The sequence below is a fragment of the Dendropsophus ebraccatus genome, chromosome 15 (genome assembly GCF_027789765.1).
Source record: "Dendropsophus ebraccatus isolate aDenEbr1 chromosome 15, aDenEbr1.pat, whole genome shotgun sequence".
NCBI lineage: Eukaryota > Metazoa > Chordata > Amphibia > Anura > Hylidae > Dendropsophus > Dendropsophus ebraccatus.
In genome coordinates this window covers 5402881-5429112 of record NC_091468.1, presented here as the reverse complement: position 1 = coordinate 5429112, position 26232 = coordinate 5402881, and the positions used below count along the sequence as shown (strand labels likewise).

At 40.1% G+C, this 26232-nt stretch overlaps 1 protein-coding gene across 10 annotated transcripts in view; it reads left to right on the top strand.

Annotated features, from left to right (window-relative positions):
* Positions 1–26232, top strand: part of NRXN1 (neurexin 1) — a 1072395-nt gene that overhangs the window by 486086 nt on the left and 560077 nt on the right. For all 10 annotated transcript variants that reach the window (XM_069954855.1, XM_069954851.1, XM_069954854.1 and 7 more), the window contains one exon: positions 10299–10734. In XM_069954855.1, coding sequence (XP_069810956.1) covers positions 10299–10734 — 436 coding nt within the window. The remainder of the gene's footprint in view (positions 1–10298; positions 10735–26232) is intronic.

The following is a 26232-nucleotide window of genomic DNA, read 5'->3' as shown; positions in this document are numbered from 1 at the left end:
CAATTGTTCCCTTTTGTCAAGGATATGGAGTGATTTTTATTTAATTTTTTTCTCTTTTCAGGGAAAATTTAGAAAACAAAGCATTGCTAAATAAATATGTTCAAAGTTTTATCCTATTTGATGTAGCGAGTAAAGATTTATAGATTTATACAGTCTTTGTTCTCATATTACTAGTGTAACTCTGGTAAGAAAGAACATTCGTACTTTTGACATTGTATTTTCCTATTTAACCCTTTAACGGGAGTTATCCAGACTTTGCAAAATGACTGGAATTGGAATGGGACATCAATATTAGATCGGTGGCAATTTTACCCTTGGCGCCATTGTTGAGCGTTGTAGCCTCTTCACAGACTTCATCAGGTTTTACAGTGGGAGACAGCTTTGTACTATTGAAGTTAATGGGACACAGCTACAATATCCAAACATTATTTATGGATATTTATGGGAATAGATGAGAGTCTCACTTCTGGGACTTCCTGATGAAGTTTCGTCTGCATCCAGGCGGAGACTGGAGGGATAGATGGCCACAAAAGTGTGTAGCTTTATGGACTTACTTGGGAGTTACAGACACAGCCAAGCATGTCTCTCATTGTTTTATGACAATTCTCATAGAATTAGTGGTGAACCCTCATACTGTAAATATCTGAGCTATCTCTTAAACATGGTATGCCAGGCCGGTATGCCATACATTTTTGGGATGGGAAAAGTTATTTGTACAACAAGCTAAAATATATTCATAGAAAGCAGCCCAACCCAGCACTCCCAAAAGTCACACATCTCCTTAGTTGCTTACATGGACATAGCAGTTTGTCCATAAGGGCCATGCCATGCTTGGTACTACAGCATATCAGTTTCCTTCAGTGTTGGTCTCAGAGAAGCAATGATTCATGGATGATGTTGACTTAACACGTATTCATGAACTAATGGGGTTGTCTGGCCCATAACATTTTTGTCATATGTGGCCTAGGCTAGGGGAACAATAGGTATGCCTTACTGTCTTGCCCCCTGCCGCCACCAATTTCCCCTACTTCTTATAATGTGCCATGCAGACAGCAAGTGCCCACTCAGCATAGACAGCATTGAGCTGAAGCGGTCAGAAAACTACCCTACCCTAACAGGTACAGTATAGAAACTGTGCCTACCACTGGTCCATTGGGATGCCCATTATCTAGTATAATTGAGCCTATTGTTTGCTGTTCTTATGGTGTCTTAGGTACTATGTATACCTATGCCACCTATTCCTCGTCTTGGTAAATAACCATCCCAGATTGCTCTATACTGTTTGGTAATTTCCAGCGCTACGCGTCAGATATAGCTGTGATGATATGTAATCTTTATAGCGTGTCTTAACATGTGCCCGGTTCTGTGTTTCTCTTGATGGGGTGACTACTGTGATCATCAAACAAATAAGTGTTCCCAGTCCGTCTGCTCTTTTGAGTGATAAAACTTTATATGTCAGGCAGGGTCACGTTTATGCAACCCTCAGTAGATTGTACTCAGAGGATACGAGTTAATAGGGTGAAAGTGATGATAAAGGGAGGATTTGAAGAACACGATGACTCATTCTCACCTTCCTTTTCTGACACTTTGGAACAAAAGCCGTCCTTTTAGTAAGTGTCTGTATAGAACATACAGTATTTATGGTCGATATTATGTGGGTCTCTGAAAAGAGAACAGCTTGAATCATATAGCTAGTCCTAACCATATTCCACTTCCACATCGGAAGAACAAATGATGAGTTTCTGACCAATGACTTCTCCATCCTAGGTGATATGAACACTGTATTCAAGAGAGATCAGTGAAACACAATGTGCCCATGATATACTGTGCTATAATTCTATATGGCAAATAGTATTGCAGAAGTATTACATTAAGGGAGGGTTTCACTAGGACAGATCTTTTTTATGTAAGGTATCTATTGGTTGTCTAATAGAAAAGACAAAATAGGTCAAAATATTTTTTAAAAAAAATTATGTGCCCCCAACCCCCACTGATCAGTATTTGGGTTGCTGCCTGTATTTCCTAATGAATTTTGTAAATATATATTAGAAGTCAACTAAAAGCTTGCTTGGCCAACAAATGTGTCTCCCAACCTTCCCCATATAAATGCATGCTGGGCTTGGCCAAACCACAATTTTCAATGCAGAGCATGCTGAGTTACTAGTGGACACCTTTGGCAGTGTCTTCCCTGAGGATACAAAGGTAGAACATATTGAAAGCTAATTTTTCAGAGATGTATAAGGTTCAGGTAGTTATACATCTATAATAGCTGTCCAATGTTCAATGCTCTCACAATTTCCCCGTACACATGAACGATGGGCATGTTAAATGTTCATGTGGAGAGAGGATGGGTAAGTCACTGCCAAACATCTCTGGTGGAAGATTATCTCTTGAAAAACTAAGGGGTCATGCAGGTGAAATCCAACAAGCCCAATCCTTCAGGGGTGAGTCAAGAAGCCCCCATACACTATAGACAGTCAGTGGTCCTGCCAGCAGATTTAACTAAATACACATTTAACCAAAATGTTTGGAGACGTTTAGAAAAATAGAAATAGCACCCAACCTGTCCTTGGCTTGTATTTGGTATTATAGCTCAGCCCCAGTAAGCTGGACCGAGCAGTAACACTGCTCACGACCCGTGGACAGGCATGGGACAGATTTTTTCTTTTCTTTTTACTGTTGAACACTTCATCATTTGCATTCAGTCCTCACTGCTGGAAAGAATTAGCACCACTAACGTTTCCTCAGTGACTTGATGAAACCGTCCATTTAAAATATAAATAAAGAAATAAAAGTTCATTGGCGCTGGAGACATGATGGAAGTTTATGTGGGTGGACGACGGCTTTATTGGTTTTAGCTATGCCATAGCTGTTCTTTGCAGTATAATGCACGTTAGCTTTTATATTGCTTAGATTGCTTAAGATGTTAAAGTGAGGAGAGAATGTGACTTTTACAACTTCTCCTTTCAATTTTTCCCCAAATCATTTCATTATCATAGATTGACATAAACCACAAGTCCGGCTTCCCTTACTGCTTAAAGAGTGCTGCACTTTTATTAACCTTTACAACATCTAGTTTTTGTTTTTCAATTTTATATTATGAGGGAGTGTAGGCAGAACAGGTATTCCTGGGGTTTGTGAATTGGCCAAATTTGCCCAACTGACCAAAAAAGCCCAATAACCAAGGTGGACATTCAAGGTGACATTGTCAGCTGTGATTTCACGGGAGTGGGGTAGCATTTTCAGCTGTTGTGTCTGCCAGTCAGTGCCCCTCCCCCACCTGCTCAATACAAGCTGTAGAGAATGCAGAAGTGGTAAGAAAAGAAACAGTAGGGGACATTGAATATGGGGGGACAGAGGGTACGTAAGCCAACTACAGAGGGGGAGGGGATGTATAGTGCACAGTGTGGAGGAACAACTACAGATGGGTGATGTACAGTATGCTGTATGGGGGGACAACTACAGAGGGGGAGTAGGAAGGCATAAGGTATGGGGGGCTACCTACTGAGAGGAGATGTATACCGTATGGGGGGGATACAGAGGGGGGATGGAGGCAGTATGGATGTCTAACTACAGGGAACTTACAGTTTAGGAGCCTTACAGTGGGACATATGGTATGGCGGCAGTTATTTTAACAAACATATTTGGGAAACATTTGAGACTTTCCTTGGTATTCGCTGTTATGTATGGTGGGTTGATACTATGTCATTATGTTCTTTTTTTCTCCAGATTTTTAGCGCACAATTCGCAAACTTGCAAACCAGACCTTAGCGAACAGCACTGGCTGTTTTGTTTTCTGTCATTACAATTTCAAGGGTGTATGTAGACACAAGATCAGACATTACGTGATAACAAACTATTGAACAATTTAGACAATTGTTGGTCTCGCTCACTGGGGCTCACAATCTAAGAGGAAGTGAAATGAGAACAAAAGATTAGAAAAACTGGTAGAAATGCCAGTTTGCACCTTAGCTCAGGTGTTACATGTGTAATATTGTTCTGCAGTTCTTATAATAGTGGGAGATAATGCATTTATCAGCACTATAAATGGGCGGCTCCTACTAAAGCAGCGGGATCTATAAGTACTATGACTCCTCCACACAGAATTGTATTAAGCCTTATGATCTATTTAAAGCTACAGCAGCTAATGTGTGACTTCCATCAGGCCAAACTAGTCCTTTTTATTAAGATGCAAATTGAGTCATTTGCAAGTTGCAAAGCATGTGAACACCAATTAGATGTTAGCAGTCAAGTCAAGTGTTGAATTGGTTGAGAAACTTGAGTCCTACATAAATGGCTGAAAACCAGAAGGCTTATCAAACTGCTGCTGCCTCCTGGTCTCCAGTTATACTTGCCCCGTGGTCATAACCTCCCTTACACCTATTCCCAAGATTGGGAGTGAGGTTACGACTACAGGACAAGTGTCAATGAAAACCTGGAGGCAACGATATTAAGATGAACACTTAAGTTTAAGTGACTGGTCGTCTTTAACTAAAGGAAAGGTAAAGGTGGACACATCTGTACATCAAGTAATGTGAAAATGTGAAAGTTTTGTATCCGTTCACTAGTTTAAAAAGTTACATTGCTCTCTGTAATAGAAACAATATAAAGTCTTGTACCTAATTAGTCTTGGCTAATTAAAAGAAATATATGTTAATTAGCAAACTTTAAAGACACCTTAGGTTTCTACAATGGGTCTTATAATGCTTGATAATGAGACCTAAGGTGTCTTTAAAACTTATATTTTAATGTGATTTCTGATATTTCTCTTATTTTGTTTCTCCGAGAGCAATAAAATAAATACTTTAATAAGCATGCATATGCCAAAATGCTATCCATTTGGAATACATCTGGCTTGTACATGCTGGGATCCCACGACCCCTATTGAGTTAGAAGGGTAACTAACTGTACATTTTAATACAGCACAACTTTGCAGAAATGATGGATTCTATGTGGTATACTTATTTAGATTTTTTTTGCCAGATGTAGCAAGTATATATTTGCACCAAACCTGGTGTAAACAGCATATAGAAAATGAAGCAACACTCAGGAATTTTTTTAATGAAATCATTTTTAAACTTGATAATGGGTCCACAGAGGAGCCGAAACATGGTATTATATAAACAAGGATGGATAAATTGTGCAATTTTATGGACATCATGTAGCCCTGCTTTGCTGTCTGTATTCAGTATAGACCTCTTTGGAAGCAATGGCACCCGTAACCCCTACTGTGTTGTTAAGCTACAATGTTGTTCCATTTGTGTGCATTAGTAGAAACATGGTGTTAATTTAGCCTAATCGCCTGAGCTGCCTATAAGAGATGCGCTATAGAGGGACATTGGACAGCATGTGTCCCGTAAACTGTCAATTTACACTGGCGAATTTTGGCCGCAACAATCCTATCACATATAATTGAAATGCTACCTTGGGCATTGTACACAAAGACACTTTGAGGGACTCTATTATATGGATGCTTGCTTTTCTTCTCTCTTCTACTAACTGTTCAGCCAGCTTTGGATACACTGTGTAAATACAACCATCAGAAAAAAAGTCATTTGCTATTTATGAAGTGGGATTAGCACTGACAAAGGGAGAAATGGAAGGATGAGAAACAAAATGGAAGCTCATCACAAGGAAAAATTAAAGGGGAACTATCAGCAGGTTAGACAAATGTAACCTGCTGATATGTCCCTATTGCACAGGAGATGCAAAGGAGTAGAGTATGTCTCTTATAGTATGTCTCTTACCTTCCTCCTCTGCACTGTTTCGGTACAGCTAGTCTTTTGCTCCATTGTCTGGTAAGATCGTTAGGAGCACTGGGATGGGCAGATCTGCACTATGGGGGGTGGGCAGTGCTCCTAATGAGCGCCCCAGTGCTTCTAATGGTCTCATCGAACTGTGGAGCAAAAGACTTACTGCACCAGAACGGTGCCGATGAGGAAGGTAAGAGACCTGCTTTCCTCCTCTGTGTTTCCTTTGCAATAGGGACATATCAGCAGGTTACATTTGTCTAACTTGCTGATACTTGCCCTTTAAGAGGTCATTCTACTATTATTGGGGTTTATTTTCAAGGTAAAAGTAGTTGATGTCCCATTTTCAGGACAAACCATAAATCACTGAATCGGCAGGGTGCTGATATCTGGCTCCAGTCACTCCATAGTGGCCATGCATAGATACTAAAGCTTGGCTTAAGTCTATCCTGAGGATAGGCCAACAATCACTCTAACCCAAACAACCCTCTAATAGGGTGGTGTAAGCAGAATGGAGCAAATCATTGTGGTACCAAACCCATCACATGACAGAAACCAACAGTGCTATAATGGGGTCTATCAGGTATAAATCGTCATGTCCAGTATACAGTATTATAAGGAAAGATGGATGTCCAGCACACCTAACATGTTGGTGTATTTGGACTATGGAGTGTTCATTTAATGAATAAAGACGTTGTGGATTGGTAACCCGTCTGAATGCTGAACATCCATCTGTCCTTGTATCCTGTTCAGGCTGCAGTGCCACACAGCGGTGGAAGGACCCACTGGAGAGGCGGTGAGCGGCTGCAATCTCTTTCCTGTCCAGTGTATTATGGTACTGAAAAGGACCACATGATTTTTAACAAAATCTGTGTCGGACTAGACCTAAAGGGACTTAGGAAGAATGAGGGAACGGTGCCAAATTGGGCCACCCATTTTATTTGGTTGGAAAAGGTGCATTTCTTCCTACACCTACAGAATTGTTTTTACAGCGATGTAGGTAAACATTGTTTCGGGGTGAAGGTTCGCGGTGCATTGTGTATGTAATTATTATGGGCCCTCCTTTTTCAAGCATTTCTCTGTTGCTAATCCCACTTAATCAGGAGATTTCCTCTTTGTTTCACGATCGGCCTACATTAAAGCCTATACGATCAGGCAGAATTTGAAGAACCGGACCCGGAATACATCAATTGCGTCTGTAGATTCTGTAAATGATGTTTAGAAACAGAGCGGCTCTAGTGGTTAATTACAAAGCCCCATCTAGAAGATTAGCACGGCGGATGCAGACAGTGTTATGTGACTGGGAGATAAGAACAGAATGTTACCATTTCTTCTGAAGATACTTAGGCATACTTACACCGGCAGGAACGACAAAACCGTTTTGAATTCAGTCAAAATCCTCTCAATAAGAAATTGACTTCCACCTCTTTAGATAATTTCTTTCTCTGTACTGTTCCCAATTGATAAAGATATTAATGTTCCCTTTTCTGTGAGCCGGTGCTACTTAGAGGATCCGCACCGAGTGGAACTATTGTGAGTTTGACCTTGAGACAGTCAGCGAGTAAAAGTTCAACACTTAACTACAGTTTCATAAAAAGCTTTGAGATGCAGGGAGCCTAATATCATATATCAGCCAAATGGTCTTGTGCAAAAGGCTTTTAAGCAACCAAGTTCCCTCAAAATTTAATTTGAGGATGATAGCTGGAGAGATTACCCAAATGAAATTTAAATTAACATTGGTTCAGCGCTGTGCATTTTTTATGCCAATTGCATATGTATTCAAGGCAAATGAGCATCCATGTATATGTGTATGAGGGATTGCAGATTTGCACGGCATGATGATGCAGCACATCGCCATTAATCTTGCTCCGTATATAGAAGAACTGTCATGTTTGTTTATTAATCTTCTACTTGTTTATAGTAACTAGGGGCACAACCCTAATACCCCCTCAATGGCATTCCCATCCCCGGAAAAACCAGCCCATTCATTGCATGGCATTGCTAGCCATTTACTTGACTAATAGTCAGGTAGTGTTACATCTTACAAGCAGCAGCCGCCACTACGGGGACACCTATAGATTTATAGCCAGAAATTTCTGATTGTGTCATCAATCATGGATCCTTTTATTTCAGTTAATATTCAGTATATACAGTATGTGTCCACCCTTAGCTTTAAAAAAAAAAAAGTTAAGACCTCCAATGGCTACATGCACATCTCAACTGGGTGGCACATAGACATATAAAGCATAATCTCAACACATAGACATATAAAGCATAAACATCTCCTGACAGAGTATATAGAAATCAGTGTGTGTGTGTGTGTGTGTATGTTTTTATATGTATGTATGTGTGTGTGTATATGTGTGAGTATGTATGTATATGTGTGTGTGTGCTTGTGTGCATGCATATGTGTTTGTATGTATGTAAGTGTGTGCTTGTGTGTATGTACAGTATGTGTGTGTACATGTGTATATATATGTGTGTGTGTGCATATGTGTATGTGTGTGTTCATGTGTATGTACTGTATATATGTGTGTATATTTAAATGTGTGTATATATGTATTTATGTGTGTGTGCATGTGTATGTGTGTGTGTATATATGTATGTGTATGTGTGTGTGTATATGTATGTATGTATGTGTATGTATGTGTGTGCATTTTTTTGAGTATGTATGCATATGTGTGTATGTATGTAAGTGTGTGCTTGTGTGTATGTACAGTATGTGTGTGTACATGTGTATGTGTGTGTGTGTGTGCGTGCATATGTGTGTATGTATGTAAGTGTGCGCTTGTGTGTATGTACAGTATGTGTGTGTACATGTGTATATGTGTGTGTGCATATGTGTATGTGTGTTTATGTGTATGTACTGTATATATGTATGTATATTTAAATATGTGTATATATGTATGTATGCATGTATGTATGTGTGTGCATGTGTGTGTATATATGTATATGTATGTGTGTATATATGTATGTGTATATATATGTATGTATGTATGTATGTATGTGCATTTGTTTGAGTATGTATGCATATGTGTGTATGTATGTGAGTGTGCGCTTGTGTGTATGTACAGTATGTGTGTACATGTGTATGTGTGTGTGTGTGTGTGTGTGCATATGTGTATGTGTGTGTTTATGTGTATGTACTGTATATATGTATGTATATTTAAATGTGTGTATATATGTATTTATCTGTGTGTGTGCATGTGTATGTGTGTGTGTGTATATATGTATATGTATGTGTGTATATATGTATATGTATGTATGTGTGTGTGTATATGTATGTATGTATGTATGTATGTGCATTTGTTTGAGTATGTATGCATATGTGTGTATATATGTTAGTGTGTGCTTGTGTGTATGTACAGTATGTGTGTGTACATGTGTATATATATGTGTGTGTGTGCATATGTGTATGTGTGTGTTTATGTGTATGTACTGTATATATGTATGTATATTTAAATGTGTGTATATATGTATTTATGTGTGTGTGTGCATGTGTATGTGTGTGTGTGTGTATATATGTATATGTATGTGTGTATATATGTATATGTATGTATGTGTGTGTGTATATGTATGTATGTATGTATGTATGTGCATTTGTTTGAGTATGTATGCAAATGTGTGTATGTATGTGAGTGTGTGTTTTTACCACATCTAAAGTAACAAAATGCATCATATGAAAAGAAAACCAGTAGACAGCAGCCCATTGGTGGTCTCTTATAAGCTATAATATATGATAGTACATCTGTTCTGTTTTTCATTAATATTATTATGTTGATGATGATTTTATATACTGTAGATTGGAGCTATTATATAAATGACATGGATATGGTGGTTAGTGTCTGAGTGTTGCTTCCAGAGATAGAGCAGGCCAGCTGTACGGCATCCCTGGAAGTTGCTCCATAATCCTGCTATAAAGATCAATTATTCATTTTGCTATTGAAAGCTCCTGTGTGCTGTAAAAGAAAACACTGCGTTCCATAAAGCAACGTGTCTACTCCACCTCCTTATGATTTATGCATATTACAGAGCGGGAACTGGGGAATTACAGAAAATGAGTTAATCAACATATTACTTTTTATACTATTCAGTAAAATGCACAAGTTGTATCCTACATAAACATCACTCATAGAGACCCCAATGTGTCATATGATCATCATGGTTCCCATATCCGTTCCTACATAGCCTGCCATAGTTATTAGTCAGTGGTTAGAATACACTAACAAACATTGGTATAGGTTTATATGGCTTACTGTGAAAATGGCCTCATCTCCACCAACATGGTGGAAACTCAGGAGGTCTTCATAGACTTTATGCTGACAGCCGATTCTGCCACCAGTGACAGGTGTTGTCCAACCTAGAGGTCCATAATGACTATGTAGTTACTAGTCATCTAACTGTTTTGGTCTTCTGGTCTTCAGTCATCTGTGTCTGTGTCCTTCACAGATCTAAGATCTTCTAAGACACTTTCTATCTACAAATGTTAATGGATTTTTTTGTAATATACAACAACCTAACAAATTTGGGTGTATTTGTCTTTTTCAGGTTGTATATAAAAACAATGATGTAAGGCTGGAGTTGTCCCGTCTTGCCAAGCAAGGAGATGCCAAAATGAAAATTCATGGTGTTGTCGCCTTTAAATGTGAGAATGTTGCCACATTGGACCCAATCACTTTTGAGACACCAGAATCTTTTATTGCTTTACCAAAATGGAATGCAAAGAAAACCGGGTCAATATCATTCGACTTCCGCACAACTGAACCCAATGGACTTATACTGTTTAGTCACGGTAAACCTCGCCAAAAAGACGCAAAGAATCCTCAAATGATCAAAGTAGATTTCTTCGCTATAGAGATGCTTGACGGCCATCTGTACCTGCTTCTCGACATGGGATCAGGAACCATTAAAATAAAGGCGATACAGAAGAAAGTAAATGACGGAGAATGGTATCATGTAGACTTCCAACGGGATGGACGCACAGGTAGAAACATATCTGTAACAACGTAAAATAAGCTAAACTGTGTGTGAAGAAGAGATAAGAAAAGTAAAAAAAAATCTTATATTGTTAGATAACAAGCTCTAGCCCCATGACACATAAAAAGATCAGGTATTAGATGATGGATGCCACACAGATGTTTACACCCCAAAGGATATGGTGCCGAGTGTGCACACATAATAGTTCTCTTATTTCCTATAGTAAAATCTATCACAAGTTTCCAGAGATTTTTCTGAATAATCCAAGCTATGTGTCTGTATGGTGGCCAATGTCATCCTAAGAAAGTCCTAGATATACAGATGTACACTATAGAACAATAGATTTCTTCAGCCATTTCATGGACCATGCTACAGCCATGAGCCATAATACTCTATGTAATAAATGGCCAATGATGCCTCCCATTTTGGTATTTTTTATAGCTAAAGGTATGTAGTTTTTTTTTTTTTTTAAATCTTATACCAATTAGAAGAAGTTGTGTGCTTTAGTAATTTAAAGACATTTACCAAGGAGTCTAATATGTGCAACTATTGTAATGGGGATTGGTGTGTATTTTGTTCCAATATCTTGTGACTGATTCAGTAAAAAATAGCACTGCCATAGTAAATGTATCTAATTAAAAAGGTGCAAAAAAGCAAAATATGAAAAAAATTGCGCAGTTTTATTCACCTGGTACTGACCAGACGTAAGCCTGCGCCTGTTTATGCGACTTTTAAAAAAGTCGCAAATGATTTATTGGACGCTAATCCCAGATTATACGAACTTTTGGGTGAATACTTGAGGCAGATTTAAAAAAAAATTGCATCTAAAAAAATCTCCTGTTGAATACTGATTCATAAATAGAACGTAGACCAAAAATGGGTAAAAATTGCAATAATACACCGAAAATTAGGCCCAAAACCCTTGATAAATGTCCCCCTGTGTCTGTAAATGCAAGGTTAGAAAAAAAAAATACATGTATAAAGTATAAAAAGGTACAAATATAAACACTTACAATACAATAATCTAAAATAGTAAAAAAAGAATATTGTTGGTTTTATGAAATACAAGAAAGCTGTTTATATCCAGGAGGAAAAAAAATGTTATACTCACCTCGCCACATCCCCTACAGTTACCTTTTGAACAGCTCCTGGCCCCCACTCGTCACAGATACTTCTTTGTTCTTGTGACACATTGTCTCCACCACATGAACTGTGGCTTCAGGAAGAAATGGTAATAAATGGTGATCAGGAGCTGCCTGAAGAGTCAAGGGGAATCAGGGGGAGGTGAGTATGAGTACTTTACTTTTATTGTGTGTGTGTATATATATATATATATATATATATATATATATATATATATATATACAGTGTATATATATATATATATATATATATATATATATATATATATATATATATAGCATGTGGAGGACTACCACATACTACTTAACATTTGCGGTCCAGAAGAGATTAGATTTTTCAAAGCCAATTCTCTTGTCTACCTTCTAAGATAAGCCACTGTATTCCCATCTCCACAGGTATTTGGGGGAAGGGAAACTTTTATGAACACAGAAAAGCAATTATACTAACAAAATCTGGTAAAATAAAAGAGTTTTATGGATTACGAGTCTCATATATAATCAACAGCTTTAATATCAAATAGGAGAAATCTTGACCTTAATATCACTGATGCACTTTGCATTCTTCTTATGTAAAAAGTTGCTAGACATAATTAAATGGAAAGTAGGTCACAGTCACTGAGTTTCATATCTCCAAGTGGATTCTTCTTTATCCTGTGGGAAGAGATAAACTTGAGGAGACAGATGACTCCATTTACAGATATACAAAGCTATAGTATCCTTGTCTCGGAGGGTTGTTATTTATCATGTCCTTTTAACAGTTAAAGGTGAGTTCCAGCCAGCCTATTGAAGCAGCGTAATGAATCACCCTTCTGTCCATTTGCCAGGAAATGAGATTTCCACAGATTTGAATACACCGAAAAGACAAAAAAAAAAATTGCCTGAAATTGCACAACATGCTTCAGGGATTATATACTGACAAAGCCATCCTTTATAGATGGAACCCTTAACCTGTTCGCTGTGTTGTTAACACTCACAACCGGTGTGGCTTTATGTGTGCTGCTATAAACACCAGCTTCATTATACTGTATATACTCAAGGCAGATGAGTTAATAATCACACAAAGTAATATAAAAAAAATAAAATAAAAACAAAGCAATATGTAAATATTGGAACAACAAAAACAACAACAGTGATAAATAAAAATAGTCTACAGAATCATCATGGATGCTAACAACAGTAAAATCAGCCATTATTTAAAGGAGAAGTTCAACAAATTTTTTTTATTAAAAGTATTGTAATGCGTCCCAAAAGTTCACACGGCGTATCAGACCGGCCATTCCGTGACCCCGGCTGGGTCACGGAACTGCCAGTCTGTGCATGAATCATGTGCGTGCATCAGCGCGCGCCCGCATCAGAGCTTCCCGAGCCGCTCGCCTCACTGTGTTCACTGACAGGTCTTTCTGCGGCCGGAATTCACTGAATTCCGGCCACAGAAAACTGACCTGTCAGTTTTGTTCCGGCGCCACATGATGTGTGTACGCTCCGGCCGGGATCCCATTCAACATAAAGCTATGTCACACACCGCAAAACTACGGCCGTAGTTTTACGTTGTGTGAACATAGCCTAATACTGCATCAAGGCTTCACTTCCTGGATAAAATGGTGATTTAACTTCTTGGATAACATGGTGATGTCACTTCCTGGATAACATGGTGATGTCACTTCCTGGATAAAATGGTGATTTCACTTCCTGGATAACATGGTGATGTCACTTCCTGGATAACATGGTGATGTCACTTCCTGGATAACATGGTGATTTCACCTCCTGGATAAGATGGTGATGTCACTTCCTGGATAACTTGGTGATGTCACTTCCTGGATAACACGGTGACATCACTTCCTGGATAACATGGTGATGTCACTTCCTGGATAACATGGTGATGTCACTTCCTGGATAACATGGTGATGTCACCTCGTGGATAACGTGGTGATGTCACCTCCTGGATAACATGGTGATGTCACTTCCTGGATAAAATGGTGATGTCACTTCCTGGATAAAATGGTGATGTCACGACCCGACTTCGAGAGCTATGCGGGCTGTGGCTGCTGAAGGGGATGCTGGCAGGGAGACACTGAGGGACACAGGGCACTGGAGGGACACTAAGCATCCCTCTGCCATCATCCTCTCCAGCAGCCACAGCCGCACAGCTCTGGGAGTCGGGTCATGACATCACTGTGTTATTCAGGAAGTGACATCACCATGTTATCCAGGAAGTGACATCACCATGTTATCAAGGAAGTGAAGCCTTGATGCAGTAGTAACAGGTAAAAAAAGCACTTTATAAGCATTTCCCGTAATAAGTGTATATTGGGGATTTGTATAACTTTTGGGGGCAATACAATACTTTAATAAAAATTTTCACCAGACTTCTCCTTTAACAATTATTATCGCTCTAGTGCTGGTTAGTGTCAGCCACCATATTTGGCAATGGGCTGGAAGTTATAATGGTACTGTATATAGCAATACTGTACATACTACCAGCACTCTTAGACTATTTGCAAACCGAAGGTTCCCTATCTCTGGATTAAATAAAGCGATTTTAGAGCAGATAGAAGACACAGACAGGTTCAGATACAGGTATATATCAAATGTGCAGCATCTAAGCTTATGGATTCGTGCAGAGAACTGTACATAGAGTAAAGGGGGGTGCACTACCACTTTAAATCGAATGTACCACCTCATGGCTGGTAATAAGATTTACATACCACCCTGTTGGAGCCGCTGTGGTCAGATTTTTTGAATCTGCTGCCTCTGGTTCCTGTTATATTTGCCTGTAATCTTATATGCTAATGAGGCCAGCTGTGCACTTTTTAAGATGTAAAATGCCCCAAAAACATTTGGCTATGTTCACACAACATATGTTTTGCATAGATCACGGCCGTTATATATACATAATATACGTTGAAATGGAATGAATGGAATCCCGTCCGGAGCTTATACACATATTTAACGCTCCAGGCGCGATTCCATCCAGCCGCATGAAAAACTGACATGAATAATGGCCACACAAGACATGTCAGTTCACACAATGGAGCGTGCAGCTCCGACTGCAAGCTCCATTGTGTGCAGTGGTGAATTGGGATACGGGTGCACACGGGAGCGCCAATATCCGAATTCAGCAGAAGGGTTGATCTTAAGTAACACCAGCTGTTCTGTGACCCAGCGTTCTGTGACCATCATTGAATTTCATGGTAACAATCAGTTTAAAGGGGAACTCTGGATAAGAAAAACTTGTTTTCTAATAAAATAAAATAAAATATATGTGTCTATACAATGTAATACCGTATCTGTACAGTTCTGCCACACTGATAGCTGATAGAAATCCAGGAACTGAAGAAAAATGGCATCTGTGCAAATTCACATTGTCTCCTGCTCCTTCTGCTCTCCCCCCTCAGGAGACAAATGTTCCATGCCTCTGTCTCACATTGTGTGTGTTTGCTGAGCACAGGCTGATGATGCAGACAGGGGGCAGGGCGTGATCTCCCAGGAGGCTTGGCTGGATCCCCCAATCCCCTGAGTGATTCACCATCTCTGACCAGTTAGAATCAGGTGTCGCACTGATTTCTCTAATTGTGCAGAAGTGTGCAGTGAAATTAGGGCTGTGTTCACACATGTTGGATTGTCATTACAGTACTGCAGTGTTTTCACAAAAATGATTCAGTAACACAAGTAAATGATGCGGCTCAACTTCAAAGATAACAGATGCTTGATCATAATATGTGTGTTGAAATGAAAAGAAAAAAAAAATCAAAAAGTTCTTTACTTTATTCCAATATCAGCGTTGCAGGTAGAGAATACAGCGTGCTGTGTGGCGTTACAGGTAGAGAATACAGCGTGCTGTGCGGTGTTACAGGTAGAGAATACAGTGTGCTGTGTGGTGTTACAGGTAGAGAATACAGTGTGCTGTGTGGTGTTACAGGTAGAGCATACAGTGTGCTGTGCGGTGTTACAGGTAGAGAATACAGCGTGCTGTGTGGTGTTACAGGTAGAGAATACAGCGTGCTGTGTGGTGTTACAGGTAGAGAATACAGCGTGCTGTGTGGTGTTACAGGTAGAGAATACAGTGTGCTGTGTGGTGTTACAGGTAGAGAATACAGCGTGCTGTGTGGTGTTACAGGTAGAGAATACAGTGCTGTGTGGTGTTACAGGTAGAGAATACAGTACTGTGTGGTGTTACAGGTAGAGAATACAGTACTGTGTGGTGTTACAGGTAGAGAATACAGCGTGCTGTGTGGTGTTACAGGTAGAGAATACAGCGTGCTGTGTGGTGTTACAGGTAGAGAATACAGTGCTGTGTGGTGTTACAGGTAGAGAATACAGTGCTGTGTGGTGTTACAGGTAGAGAATACAGCGTGCTGTGTGGTGTTACAGGTAGAGAATACAGTGTGCTGTGTGGTGTTACAGGTAGAGAATACAGTGTGCTGTGTGGTGTTACAGGTAGAGAATACAGCGCGCTGTGTGGTGTTACAGGTAGAGAATACAGCGCGCTGTGCGGTGTTACAGGTAGAGAATACAGTGCTGTGCGGTGTTACAGGTAGAGAATACAGTGCTGTGTGGTGTTACAGGTAGAGAATATAGTGTGCTGTGGTGTTACAGGTAGAGAATACAGCGCGCTGTGTGGTGTTACAGGTAGAGAATACAGTGTGCTGTGTGGTGTTACAGGTAGAGAATACAGCGTGCTGTGTGGTGTTACAGGTAGAGAATACAGCGTGCTGTGTGGTGTTACAGGTAGAGAATACAGCATGCTGTGTGGTGTTACAGGTAGAGAATACAGCGTGCTGTGTGGTGTTACAGGTAGAGAATACAGCGTGCTGTGTGGTGTTACAGGTAGAGAATACAGCGTGCTGTGTGGTGTTACAGGTAGAGAATACAGCGTGCTGTGTGGTGTTACAGGCAGAGAATACAGCATGCTGTGTGATGTTACAGGTAGAGAATACAGCGTGCTGTGTGGTGTTACAGGTAGAGAATACAGCGTGCTGTGTGGTGTTACAGGTAGAGAATACAGTGTGCTGTGTGGTGTTACAGGTAGAGAATACAGCGCTGTGTGGTGTTACAGGCAGAGAATACAGCGTGCTGTGTGGTGTTACAGGTAGAGAATATAGTGTGCTGTGTGGTGTTACAGGTAGAGAATACAGTGCTATGTGGTGTTACAGGTAGAGAATACAGTGTGCTTTGTGGTGTTATAGGTAGAGAATACAGCGCTGTGTGGTGTTACAGGTAGAGAATATAGTGTGCTGTGGTGTTACAGGTAGAGAATACAGCGTGCTGTGTGGTGTTACAAGTAGAGAATATAGTGTGCTGTGGTGTTACAGGTAGAGAATACAGTGTGCTGTGGTGTTACACAAGAAGTGCAGAAACCAAAAACAGAACAAAACCCCCCAAAACAAATAGATTTTTGGTAGTTTCAAAACTGGAATAGACAGGTAAGTAATGCATTATGCTTCTACAGAAGTTTAATATTTTTTTAACCTCTATCTAGAGTTCCCCTTTAATCTTACATCCATGATTAATATAGACATACAATTAAGTGGCTTGTTTTGGGCTCTTTATGGCTTAAAATGTCAGAAGTTTATTTGATTTAATGTTTTCAGGTAAAAAAAAACACACAAAAAAACGTGGTTTTCAAAACCACAATTCAAATCGCCAAATTGTCTAATGATCCCATTTCTAATTCAAAAAAAATTCCAAAGCCCAAGATGTCTGGTTTTTGGTCACATCACATCCCAAATGGAATAAAAAGTTTTCAAAAAGTCACATTTACACAAACGTAGCACCAGAAGCCTTTTTTTTTTACTGTTTTTGTTTTTTTTTCCCCTCCAATGAATTATAGACGAACTTTAAATTAATTTTAGAATGTCAGTTTTTTTACTGTATGATAAACTCAATGATTATTTTGCTTCACAAAATTGCTTAATTGAATTTTTTTTTTCTTAATTTTTTAACGCAATTAAATTTTTCTGGCTTCAGAATGCATTTAATTTTAAAACAAAGGATACCAGTGAAAAGTAAAATGTATCCTTTAAAAAATAAGCCCTCAGATAACGTCCAGAGATTCCCTTTTAATAATTATAGTGGTTAACTTAAATTGTATTGTTTTCATTCATTTGAAGGGGTGTTTCAGTTTTCCTTTTAAAGTGTGTTGCTACAACGGGTTAAAGTCTGGGGGGATGAAACTATACATAGCCTTAGTCCCTTCAGCTCCCATTCAGCTCTATCTGGTCCCCCAATCTTCTGTCTTTTTCCTGCTTGCAAAAAAATCTATTGTGAGCAGCCCCTGGCCACAGTGGTGTCTGAGCGGGAGCTGTGGGGGCAGGGGAAGGTAAGTATATATTTTTTCTATTAGAACCCAGTCCACACAGGCTGATTATCGGTAAGGAGTGTTGCTGGAAATGCTCCTGTGGCCGTTAATAAGTCCATGTAAAAGTGATAGGGATCAGCTGAGGGCAGGGAAAATGGATGGTTCTCGGCTGATCGCATCTTCTAGGAAGATTTTAAAATTTATTGCTATCGGTCATACATCTTTCTGTGTAAACATGGGATGTGTAGCCGATGGCAAAAGGAAACTTGCAGCACAGATATGTATATAGGATTTACTGTGCATATAGGATATGTATATATCAATGCTGTCAGTTTCCAAATCAAAGGCAGTGCATACTTACCTTCTGAACTGCTTATAATCTGACATCTTGCCTCCAAGCTTTCCAATCCTCCGGCGGTTGCTGTATCTTTAGGCCACCTCCTCCTCTGGCTGTCAATAACTCTGGAGGAGGCGGCAGCCTGAAGATACAGGAAGGGAGAGCCGGAGAGTCTGCTTGTGATCTGGAAACTGACAGCACATATGTTTCCATGGCTGCATGGAGGATACAGGGATCATTCATGGGCCATATAAAAAGAACCCAAAGTCCAAGGTTAGAAATCAGTCAGGCATTATCCAAAACTATCCTCTAAAAGTCACAGAATGACACAATCAGGAACAAACATTTCCTTGCCCAAGTAATGTGATAGACTCACGACAATAGAAATCTAGGATTGAACTTCCACAGTCTTTTAATGCTTATTCAGGATCTACATTGACTCTGAATACCTAGTGTGTGACTTGAATCTTGTTAAAATCACACTGTGAACTAAGTGATGCGTGACCTGCTTATATCGGGGTATGATCAGAACAGACTTCAGGATGACCTAGACCTCAAAGTCGAGAACAAGCAGAGGACCTGTCACTCCATTAGGCAAAATTCATAGACTTTGCAATGTGAGAATCTTTTTGCATGGTCTTATGGTCATTGAAGTAAAATCTGTGTTAAAATGCTGAAAAATTAATCTGCACAAACTGACATACGATGGGTAAAGCAGTCTTTGTTCCATATTCTCTAGCCAGGGGCAAGGTGACCATCTGTGCATAAGGGCAGCACCTAAGGGCTGATGGCCAGAGTAAGCCGAGGCTCTGTGATATTTGTAGCGGGGACATGACCTGTATATAGGGGATATTACAGCACAGGGAATGATCATCATAATCTTGAGCAGAATTTTTATAAAGAATTATAGAAAGCGTTATCTGCCCTTACATCAAGTTTTTTAAGTTTTTACACTAAAAGCATTATCTCCTTTACTGTATAAGTAGATGACACACTGCACCTTGTAATAGCGCAGAAGGAAAACCAATTCAGAAAAAGGCTCTGCACTGCCACAACACCAGGACTGCGGCATCCAGTCACCCACATGCAGTGAATTACCTGGGTATCAACACCAGTTTATTACAGTTGCAACGCTCACTGTTAGGAGTTAAAATGTGTTGCGACTTTAATAGACCAGTATTAATGCCAAGATAATTGGCTGCACATGGGTTATTTAATGCTGCAAGTGTGGTGCGGTTTCTTCTTCTGAAGTGGCATTGCTTCTGGTGGAGTGTGTCCTCTACTGGTCCAGCCCAGGACAGGGAAAAGACTGTTGCATCTTGTAGCCTCTTGTACTCAGGCTCTCATTAGTGTTAGAAACATAGAAACATAGAAACATAGAAGATTGTCGGCAGAAAAAGACCACTGGGTCCATCTAGTCTGCCCTTTTAGTATTTTCTTTCTTATTATCTTAGGATAGATATATGTCTATCCCAGGCGTGTTTAAATTCTGTTATTGTAGATTTACCAACCACCTCTGCTGGAAGTTTGTTCCAGGTATCTACTACTCTTTCAGTAAAATAATATTTTCTTACATTGCTTCTGATCTTTCCCCCAACTAACCTCTCACTGTGTCCTCTTGTTCTTGAGCTCAGTTTTTTACTAAAAACACTCCCCTCTTGAACCTTATTTAGTCCTTTATCATACTTAAAGGTTTCAATCATGTCCCCCCTTTCCCGTCTTTCCTTCAGACTATACAGATTCAAATCCTTAAGTCTTTCCTGATATGGTTTATGCCTCACACCCTCCACCATTTTTGTAGCTCGTCTTTGGACCCGTTCTATTTTATCAATGTCCTTTTTTAGGTGAGGTCTCCAGAACTGGACACAGTATTCCAGATGTGGCCTCACCAGAGCTCTATACAGCGGGATCACAATCTCCTTCTTCCTACTGGTTATACCTCTAGCTATATACCCCAACATACGATTTGCTTTCCCCACCGCCTGGTTGCACTGGTGACTCATTTTAAGGCTGTCAGAAATCACTACCCCTAAATCCTTCTCTTCTGAAGTCTTTTCCAACACAGTACTGCCGATGTGATACTCGGATAGAGGATTCCTCCTCCCCAAGTGCATTATTTTACATTTGGACACTATAAACTTCAATTTCCACTGTTTGGACCACTTATCTAGCAAAGCTAAATCATTTTCCATATTACTGACACCTCCAGGAATATCCACCCTATTGCACACTTTTGTGTCGTCAGCAAACAGACAAACTTTACCTACCAACCCTTCTCCTATGTCACCTACAAACATATTAAAAAGAATAGGACCCAGAACAGACCCTTGTGGCACACCACTTGTAACCAGTCTCTGCTCAGAATATACACCATTAACAACAACCCTCTGATATCTCTACTTCACCAACCACAAATCCACTCCACTATCCAGGGATTTAGTCCAATTTTCTCCAACTTCTCTCTCAGCTCTTTATGGGGAACTGTATCTGCGGCTTTGCTGAAGTCCAGATAGGCGATATCCACAGCACCACCTTCATCCAGCACTTTTGTGGCATAATCAAAGAAATCAATGAGATTAGTCTGACATGATCGGCCCTCAGTGATGCCATGCTGGTTTTGATCCATCAAATTGTTGATTCTTAGGTGATCCATTATCTTCTTTTTTAGAAGAGTTTCCATCATTTTCACTACTACAGATGTCAGGCTCACTGGCCTGTAGTTACTGGGCTCTTCTCTATTCCCCTTCTTGTGGATTGGTAAAACATTGGCTGTTCTTCAATCATCGGGGACATCTCCTGTTAGCAGGGATTGGTTATACAGATCTGTCAGGGGGGCAGCAATCACAGATCTGAGTTCTTTAAGAACCCTGGGATGGATTCCATCTGGACCCATCGCCTTATTCAGCTTTAAACGGGCAAGTTCCTCTGCAACTTCAGCCTCTGAAAATACTGGAGCCGAACCCATATAGCTGGAGGCAATGCTGTGTCCAACCATCCTGTGATTGTGAAGGCCGCCTTCTGAAAACACTGAGCAGAAGTAACTATTCAAATAGTCAGCGACCGCCTTATCTCCATCAATAAACGTATTCTCCCCATTACTTATTTTAGTAATGCTGCAGCCATTCTTCTTCTTCTTCCTGTCACTTATATATCTGAAGAAGGTTTTATTCCCCGCAGTAACAGATTTTGTCATTTCTTCTTCTTTTGAGGCTTTAGCAGCATTTATAATCTGCTTTGCCTCCTTCTGTATACTTTTATATGTCTCTCTGTCAGCTTCATTCCCAGTCTCCTTATACTTCCTATACGCTGCCTTTCTTCCCTTTACAATGGCCTTAACCTCTCTAGTAAACCATAATGGATTCTTCTTCCTTTTACTTTTGCTGACTTCTCGTACATATAGTCTAGTTGCCTTTAATATGGCATTTTTTAATTCTGCTCACTGAGTGCTCGCTCCCGATGTTTAATCCCACCCTCTTAATTCTTTATCTAAATACTCCCTCATTTTATTAAAATCTGTCTTCCTAAAATCCAATACTCTTGTTGTAGTATGGGATTGGACGTAGTCAGTTTGTACGTCAAACCATAGACACTGGTGGTCACTGGAACCTAGATTTTCTTCCACTCTAACTTCAGACACCCGATCCCCATTAGTAAATACTAAATCTAGAATGTTCTCTCCTCTGGTTGGTGACCTCACTAGCTGTTTCAGAGATGCCCCTGTAAGGGCCTCCATTACATTCTTGCTTTTACATGTAAGTGCAGAAGGGATATTCCAATCCACATCCGACATGTTAAAGTCGCCCATAACTACAATGTCCCCCTTTAATGACATTTTAGTAATTTCATCCATCAGCATATTATCATAGTCCTCACTTTGCCCCGGAGGCCTATAGATAACACCTATCCTAATAACAGATCCCTATAGATAACATCTATCCTAATGACAGATCCCTATAGATAACACCTATCCTCATAACAGATCCCTATAGATAACACCTATCCTCATAACAGATCCCTATAGATAACACCTATCCTCATAACAGATCCCTATAGATAACACCTATCCTAATAACAGATCCCTCTTTAGGCTATGTTCACACTACGTATATTTGAGGCTGTATGTTTAAGGCTGTATAGCAACCAAAACAAGGAGTAGATTGAAAACACAGAAAGGCTCTGTTCACATAATGTTGTAATTGAGTGGATGGACGTCATTTAATGGCAAATATTTGCTGTTATTTTAAAACAACGGCTGTGGTATTGAAATAATGGAAGTTATTTACCGTTATATGGCGTCCATCCACTCAATTTCAACATTGTGTGGACAGAGCCTTTCTGTGTTTTCAATCCACTCCTGGTTTTGGTTGCTATGAGGACCTGACATGAGGACCAAATACAGCCTCAAATATACATAGTGTGAACCCAGCCTTAGACTGCATACAAACCCAGAGAGTCTCCAGCTCTTTATATATATTTTGGATGACTGTCGATTTAAGACTATCCCTGACATAAATGGCTCCCCCGCCTCCCCTTCTCTCTGCTCTGTCTTTCCTGTACAGAATATATCCCGGTATAACTATTTCCCAATCATTAGACTCTTTGAACCAGGTCTCTGTTACAGCAACAATGTCCAAATCATCTCTAGACATAATGGCCGTCAGCTCACAGATCTTGTTTCCTAAGCTGCGAGCATTCGTACACATTGCCTGAAGATTACTAAACTTCATAATACCTTTATTCCCAAATTCATCTACCGCACCAACAGCACCTTCCTTACCACCAATAACTGCACCAACCATTGCATCTACAGCACCAATCACCGCACCAACAACTGCGTCAACAGCAGCAACAACTACATCAACAGCACCAACCACTGTGTCTACAGCACCAACCACTGTGTCTACAGCACCAACCATTGTGTCTACAGCACCAACCACTGCGCTTTCACCAATCCGGATACACTTATTTGTCTTTACTGGTCGGGGACAGAAATCCTCCTCCTCTATTATACTTCTGTCACCTTCATCTAGTTTAAATGTCTGTCCAAAAACAATCTGAATTCATCACCAAGTACCTGTGTACCTATGTGTGATGGGTGCAAACCATCCCTCTTGAACATCTCCTTTTTGCACCACTTGCAAAAGCTATGACTAACAAACCCAAACCCTTCAGCCTTACACCACTGCCGTAACCATGCATTATACTCTGAGATACGACCTGCCTTGTTGTTCTGATTACAGACCGGCAAAACCTCTGAAAATGTCACAGAATCCGTTATCTTGCCCAGCTCCAGACTAAAAGTTTGAAATTCCTTTTTAACCAAATCCACATCTCCTTGGGACAAGTCATTGGTTCCAAGATGAACCACCAGATCAACCTTGCTATCTATACTAGCAGCCTTCACAATGTTCACAATCCATCTCCTATTGCTCCTGACAGTAGCACCTGGGAGAGATCTCACCTCTCTAAACACATCCTCCTCCTGTCCTACCACGACACCTCTAACAATCGAGTCACCAACTAGAAGATGCCTTCTCTTCTTACTAACCTTTCCTTCTGCCCTCAGTGGCCCATCCAAAACAACATCCCCATTGGAAATCACCTGAGCAGCCTTGTCTCCAACAGCAACAGCATCCCTATCTATATCAGCAAGAACACTAAAACTATTCTACACAGAGAGGCCAAACGTGCTATGCTTCTGCCCCACAGCTCGCAACCTACCTGAACCAACTGTTTTCCAAACCGCCCTTTTCCTCGGAGGTCTTTGAGGAAGTGGTGGCTGGTAACAGGGCTGCACAGCAACTCCTGGCTGGGATAGTCTCCTCACATCAGATTGAAGTGTACAGACTAAGGACTGCAGCCCAATTGAAGTGTACAGACTGTTGTGCCCAATTGTTGCACAAACTGCCCAGGTGAGAAGACTTTCACAAGAATTGATCTCTCTACAAAAGTCTTCAGACGATAACACACGGAAGTGTCCCTCAATTTTGTTTGTTTTTTCCCATTTTCTGTGAAAATCAAGAAAGGTTTGACCAGTTTAGGAATGGAGATCCCAAGTGCCTCTTGTGACTGGAGCAGCGGTGCACTTCCGTAACTACCACTGTATTTACTGCTTTGGGATTCACAAGGATGGAGCCTGGATATGGTTGTCAATCCCATAACAGTAAACGGAGACGGAGATTGGCAGAGATCCCAGTGAGGTGTTTCTGTCAGTCCATTAGCCGTGAATAGAGTACCGGTTATGCTGCTTCATACAAAAGAGAGGCTTGGGGGTCTACATTATTGATATTGGACCCCAGTGATCACACACTTATCAACGATCCATAGAATAAGGTGATTGTTATTTATTGGAGAGTAATTGGTGGAAGGTCTCAGCGATAACTGCCAGACCAGAACTGATTTTTCAAAAATTGTCAAAACTTGACAGTAACAGTTTAAGAAAATAATAGAATTCAGGCTCTATTAATAATTTCAGCACATCCCCCTCAATAATAATCCCTCCCCAGCCCCCTCACTAGTGGAAATGTCTCTGCACTAAATTTACTTACAAGTGTATTGTATATCTAGTCCACACATAATCCTACATGAGTACTGCAAGCACAGGGTATAGTCAGCGTACATTACAATGCAGATGATTATTTCCTCTATGTCCTCTATTTATGATTGATGTCTGGACTTTGGCTTCAAAAACTGCATCAAAAATTTCTGATGGTGTGAACACACCCATACGCACTTATATGGAGTCTACCAATCCCTATGAATTGTAGCCCAACTGTGATGGTTGGTAATGGCCCTTTATAGGTCCTTGGACACATGTGTTACAGCTTACCCCAAACTTTTCTATTGTTCAAGTATTCTCCAAAGAAAAGGGTTTAATCTCACATTATAATTAATGAAGGAATTCTCCAGCTCGGGTCTTCGGATTTCAGGCGCCATTCTTCAGCTCGCAGAAACGCAACAGCAAAATAAAGTTAATTAGAAAATGAAAATTATTTTCTTGGCGGGATAGTAAAACAGTAGAACGTGGTCACTGTATATCTTCCTTATTTCAACCAGGTTTAAAGAAAACAAAATTGCTGAAATAATGAATCATTGAAGAGGCTCATTATACCCACCTGTGGGAGTCATTCTGGCTCGGTCTGCGCTACAGTCCTGCCAGCTAGGCAGGAGCCGAGAGCCGTTCTAACAGATGCGGCGCTCATTGTCCGCCGTGTCTCCATGACACATTAAAGTTTTTGTGAGATGGCAGGACTATTACAAGCATGTGAGGAGTATTTAAGAAGAATCCCTGAAGGGTTTCAATAGGAACTCAGCCATAATTAGCATAATAGTGAAACCACTTACATCTAGAATATTTATCTAGGTAATGTAACGTGTCATCGCAATCCTATAGTCTATATCCTTTCAAGAAAAAAAAAAAGCTTTTGAACCATAAACTTAGTAGTGTCTTCTTGGATCTTTTACTGTTTTTATAAGAGGAACGCTTATTTCCCATAGTAACTACAATAGATACAGGAGACAATAAGCCTTTTGCACAATAGTTTCAAAGTATAGCATCTGGTGCACTAGATGTACAGTATGGCATCTGACAGAAAAAACTCAATGTGTATCTGTATGAAACTAGAGGCATGTCGATGTTGGATCACTATATTTGCTCATCTCTACTATAAAGCAGTGTTGGATGGAACTTCCTTAGGTTCTAAAACAGAGAAACAAGGTCCACAGATG